This window comes from Phytophthora cinnamomi (assembly GCF_018691715.1).
Source record: "Phytophthora cinnamomi strain GKB4 chromosome Unknown Contig0, whole genome shotgun sequence".
Taxonomy (NCBI): Eukaryota; Oomycota; class Peronosporomycetes; order Peronosporales; family Peronosporaceae; genus Phytophthora; species Phytophthora cinnamomi.
In genome coordinates, this window is record NW_027150933.1 from 2,536,289 (window position 1) to 2,542,288 (window position 6,000).

Here is a 6,000-nt window from a genome sequence, read left to right on the forward strand (position 1 = left end):
TGCTTCCTGAAGGCGTCAATGGTTCTCGAAAAGCACCACGATGTCGAATTGTTCGAGTCGCCGATTTGGCGTCCAGCATCACGAGAAGCGTTCGAAGTTGATTGGGTTGTAGCCATGGGCATTGAATCGCGATCCGTCCCATTGGTCGGTCAGACTCCCACGCATCCGCCAGGTTTTCGTTCAGATCAACACTCATTAGTAATTTCTGAGAACCATACATTGTTCTCCACCAGCATCTGCATGATTCATGTCATTTCATGAGTAATGAGAAAATCGCTAAATTCTGCAGTCAACGGTTCCATCACAGAAGTGCATCGAATACATCCACGCGGCAGTTCATTCACCATGGAAGATCGATAATAATTATCTAACTCGTTGCAGATAATGCTTTCACCACAGTGGATGCCTTTAAGAGCCTTCTTAGCATCCCTACCGTATATATTCCTGAGACTGTACATGTGCAGCACACACGAAGCGGAATATTGATGTCCACACATGGACTATCGCGCTGCAAATTTGCATGGACTATCGCGCTGCAATTTGCGTCCAGGCTTGCAATTTTCGTCAACATGTTAACATACTCTTCGCTGGCACCCTCATGTTGCTGAACACCGCAGAACCGAACCAAGTCGTACCCCTGCGACTGCCTGCCTTCAAGCTTCAACGTCAGCTCGGAAGTGAGCTGGGATCTCCTCTTCAAAAAGCCGTTCGCCTCGTCACCTACGTGCACGCCACAGTATTTTACCTGGCGCGATCCACGTTCTTCATAGCCACCAACCAACACGGCGAGACCCTCAAGTATTTGCGAAGGTTTTGCCTGGATGAGACTTCCACCGCCATGGAAATTATCGCGAGCTGGGATCGTCACCGAAACATGGCGAATTGTGATATTACGCCCTTCGTGATCCGCCCGTACGTTGTAATATGATAGGTGCGGCTTTAACGCTATACACCAGGGTGTTAGAAGTCTCTAGCGCTGCTCCATTGCAGTGCCTGCCGTTCGTTTCGTCGAGGTGGGGGTTAATGTCGCGAATGTATATGCGGACGCCATCGAGAAAATAAATAATTCTGAGCGGGTTTGGAAGAAGCTGTAGTTTGGAATCGGTAAGTGACAACAACGCAAAAACAAAGCTGACCTGGTATTTCCGGCACCGTACTTCCAAGCCCTTGTACGATGTCATGGCGATCCATGCAGCAATAGCTATATTATCGGGATGAAGACTAAGATGCTATAGCTCGAAGGCCAAAATCAGAAGTTTCGTACGAATTGTTGTGCCTTAGAAGTGGATTACACCTTTCTGGGCGTAATTCGCGAAGTGCCGGTGAAATTTGGCAAGAGCAAAATTAAATTGGTGAAGTGCAAGCCGTAATTCAGCAAAACCTTCGGAATCTTTGTCATCCTGTAAGATATTATTATGGTTGAGTACTTATGCATCAAAATGTAGGATGGCAGTGTGCGGTTTCCGCACATGATGGGTGAATGCGAGCGCCTCATGTGAGCTCTTCATGCGAGCTCTACGAACGGGTGTGCACCAGCACGGATGTGGAGCAGGACTTGTATTGTGTATCTCATCGACTGAACTGAGCCGAGTGCATGTTGAAACAAGCCAAGTACATGTGTAGCGGGAGATTGCAGTAGGTTGACGTTGAAGTTGAAGATGTCAAGAAGCAAGGATACTACAAGGACATACTTAGAGACCATGGAAGTACAAGACAGTCTAACCAACGGCAAAATACACTCAGTTGACAATTTGCCTATTACTACAACAACTACCACGTGACAGGCAGAAGGGCTCATGCCCATCAATATATACCGATTGAGCTAGAACCTGGCCCAGGATACTCTCCTGCACCACTACTTTGTAGACCACGCCACCAACACCCGCTATGATAAGTTAGTGCTTCGCTAGCACGGCGCAAAACAACCTCTGCTTGGACGACCATTCCATTTCTCAATGACCACTAAAGCATTATATCGCGAAAGGTCAGTCTCAATCTTAATTCAAAGAGGTTTTTGATGAATTACAACTTGCACTTCATGAATTTGATGTCGAATTTCATCGGCACTCCGCGAATTACATCTACAAGGTAAGGTGTGCCGGTAGCGACTTGGAACTCAGCACAATTGAGTGCGTCCGGATATTTGATTAGTGAACCCAGTGTGGCCATCCATAAGCACCACCAAGGCCGCTGGCGCAAGAGTAGCGTTTCTTTCAGCAGTTCAGCCAAGCTCGCTGCCATCTCATTACGCTCATGTTTGTACCCACAAAGCGCCCCGCGCTGGTCCGTCCACGACACAGAATTCAACACGATGGCTGCAGCTGGTCGACGATCCCGCGTTCTAACAGTAAAATCGTCCACTCGTGCCTTCGCGAGTGTAGGCAGTCAGTGGTGGTACTGTAGGCACGCAGTCTCCATTGTTCATGATGGAGTCCGGGGCACGGACCGCACACTCACTCGAAAATTTGCCACCCGGCAGCGGCGTCGTCTGCTGCCTACAGTCAAGTCTCACGTGACAATGGACTCGCACCCCTCACTCTACCCGCAAGGCAGCGGCCACCACTCGCCTCGATGTCGCTTCCCCGAAGTCCGTACCTTAAATGCCAAACATCTTGTTACGCCGACGGAGTTCGATGTCAAGGTCTCACGTAGGTGGAGCTGGGCGACAGCTACAGCTGTCGTGGCGGAGTACAGCTCTCGCCCGTGGTTCGGGTGGTTCGTCGTCTACGCGTTCATGCAATTCTGCTTCTCCGTTGCTCGGAGCCTCGCGCTCCGGTCACTCGTCGACATGTACGGGACTGCCGAGGACTACACTGTAGCCGTACGATCCGCCGCTTTAAGCCTCGGGTTTCTCGAGGATTTTGTGTGCACCAGCTACTTTGCAGCTGGGTTATGGACATTTGACACATTGCAGCGCTCGGTCACTCAACGGTTTACGCAAATACGTGGAATTCGGGTTGGAATTATTGTTGGGGTGGCCAAGTTTGCTGTGTCGTGGCTGTTTTTCTTCACCATGATGGCGCCTTTTGTCGTGGACATGCTGCTCGTGGTGTACCGCGATATGAGATTTTCATTTGCACTACTTGCGACCTTGATCAGGGAGCGAGATCACCTCAAGGCTGCGCCGATATCATATGAGGAGATCCACAGGGGCCACGCTGTTGCCACAGGTCTGGTGCTCGCCTCGACGCTGTTCGCCGCCGTACGAACGTGGACTTCTTGGATCGATTTAGCTCGCTGGAATCCAACGCACATTCTGCAAAGACCTGTAAATTTGCGGCAAAATAGCGGCGTGTCGAAGACGGTTGGAGGCGTCAAGTACGTGGAAGTTGCTCTTGAAGAAGGTGGAAGTGTTTCGGCTGACGATGGAAAACCCCAGAAGATGAACGACGTGAAGCATACGGTTGACTATAATCCGATCGCGTGCGGCGCGCTTATTCTGCTCGGACTTGTGGGCGTACCTGCGATCACAGTAGGAATACGCTGCGCTTGCTCGCCTCTGGTGGCGTACTCAGCTCTTAACGCGACATTGAACGAGTTTTTCCTCCACGCATTCCAGCCGGAGCCTTTCGCTGTTGAGCTTACAAAGGGCAACGAGACTCTTCCGTGGGTGGAGAAGTATATCGACGACTCCGAATTGCATCGCCGCTTTGGAGACAACACTCTGTATCGACGTACGACAGGATTTACTGGAGATCTCGCCTTCAATATCAGCATTGACAGCGATAACCCGCCAAATGTACTGGTCATCGGAGTGGAGTCCTTCAGGTTTAGAGATTCTCGGTACCTCGTCGGAGATGCAGACCTCTCAAACCTGTTCAAGGGAACCAATATTACTATTACGCCGAATTTCGATCGGTGGGCAAAGCGCGGCGTAGCTCTCCGGAACATTTGGTCCAGTATCCCAACGAGCCGTTCGCTTGAGAGCTTGCTCTTCGCCCAAATTCCATACAACAGCAATGTGCAAAGCGGAATAACTGGAGGCAAGAAGGACACGGCGCTTTCGGGTTTGCCGCAGCTTTTCAAGCAAAAAGGCTACGAAACCTACTTTACCACTGGGTCTTCAATTACACTGGATGAATGGAACGTGTTTCTCCCTGCGCATGGCTTCGATACTGTTTGGGATGACAAGAAAATGGCAAGGTTAGCGGAAAGAGACCTTAATATCACTCGGGAACAGTTACACGGCGATGAGCATCGAGGGTTTGGCTGGGGTGTACACGATGACTTGAGTTTCAGACTTCTCGGGGATTTGATCATCGACCGCGCCACAAAGCAAAGAGAGCGCGTGGCAAACGGCGAGACCAAGCGGCCTCTCTTTCTGACGCATTACACCATTTCGAGTCACGAGCCATACGATTCAGTACCAAGATGGTACTTCGAAGCCGAAAAACCCGATTTCTCTGACATTTACGGAGGAGAGCAACACGCAGAGAGAATTAAAAACTATTTGGAAGTGAGGTACTTTACTGACATGGAGCTGGGCAAGTTCATGGATCGCATGGCGACGGAAGGAATTCTCAATGACACCATTGTCGTCATTGTGGGAGACCATGGCCAAGCGCCCGAGATAAATAATCCCAACATCCACGAAGAATCCGTCACGCGTGTGCCAGCAGTCATCATAGCGGAGGGCCGACTAGGTGATGCTGTGGGGCTTGTGATTGACGAGGTGGCGGAGCAGTACGATATTCTCAATACCCTCGCCGACATCACAGGTTTACCTGAAGGAGGGTTCCTGCAGAGCGGGGTAGGTCGCTCACTCAAGCGAAAGTTTTCTGCCGGCGACCACGTAGTGTTCAGCAACGACCCAATTCGCAAAATGGCGGTTGTTCGTGGACATGAGCGCCTCCGCTACGATGCCGTGACGGACACGATGATGCTCCACAACACAGAGACCGATTATTTCATGAAGTCCGATTTGTTGCCGGCATTGTCAGCTGAAGAGCGAGCACAGTGGGAGGCATTTCGAGAGGACGGCCGTCGCATTGCAATGTATTATATGAAGCGCTGGGATGAAAATTGTTTACTTGCGGTCAAGTGCAGTACCTGATCACATTCTAGTGGATTCAATGTAAGATGTGAATCCCGGAAAACTTCCGGGTATAAATGCAATTCCACGCTAGTGTTGCGGATACTTACTACTTCTAAATACTATATTTAAGGTTTTAAGAACTTTCAATGCTAAGTTTGTCATGATATATTAAGAAAACAAACTCGTGAATGCTCGTTACAGAAGTTGGTCTCTGAACGCCGTCGACATTTTTTGAAGGTCACTCACTTTGCGTCTTAGGTTCAGCTGAAAATGTCTCTTAGCTTTCGGGTATCCATATAATCTTCCAGAGTAACTTGGGTGTTGTACTGAGCGTACAAGCTCTTCGTAAACTTGGGCGTTCGGAGCGACGACCAGTCGAAATTAATCCAGGCGAACGTTTCAGGGGTTAACTTGTAGATTTTCCGGTAAAAGGATCGTTGGGATACTGAGCCAAATATTCTGGAGAGCTACGCCACGCTTCGCCCACCGATCGATCGCGCTGCGCGTGACTAGGTTGTAGTCAACGGTATGCTTCACGCCGTCCATCTTCGGGGTTTTTCCATCGTCAGCCGAAACACTTCCACCTTCTTCAAGAGCAACTTCCACGTACTTGACGCCTCTAACCGTCTTCGACACATTGCTAGTTTGCCGCAGGTTTACAGATCTTTGCAGAATGTGCGTTGGATTCCAGCGAGCTAAATCGATCCATGAGTCCACGTACGTACGGCGGCGAACAGCGTCGAGACGAGCACCAGACCTGTGGCAACAGCGTGGCCCCTGTGGATCTCTTTGTTGGAAACCGCATCATCTTTTGTCACAACGAGTGAAGTTGAAGCCATCTTCTGGAACTGGCTAGCAGAGTGATGGTAGAAAGGCCGTAGCAGAGAGTCCGCACTCGGCGTGCCCTCAGTCCGAAAGTTCCCCTAAGAGTAACAAGTTGTTTGTGAGTGAGTTCGATCTGCGCT

General features: G+C 50.0%; 1 protein-coding gene across 1 annotated transcript; it reads left to right on the forward strand.

The window, feature by feature from the left end:
• Positions 1-2,518: 2,518 nt before the first annotated feature.
• Positions 2,519-5,053, forward strand: IUM83_02032 (sulfatase-like protein; the record flags this gene model as incomplete). The annotated part of the gene is made up of 2 exons (XM_067925928.1): positions 2,519-4,143; positions 4,240-5,053. The coding sequence occupies 2 exons, from the start codon at positions 2,519-2,521 to the stop codon at positions 5,051-5,053; spliced, it is 2,439 nt and encodes an 812-aa protein (XP_067800805.1).
• Positions 5,054-6,000: the final 947 nt, after the last annotated feature.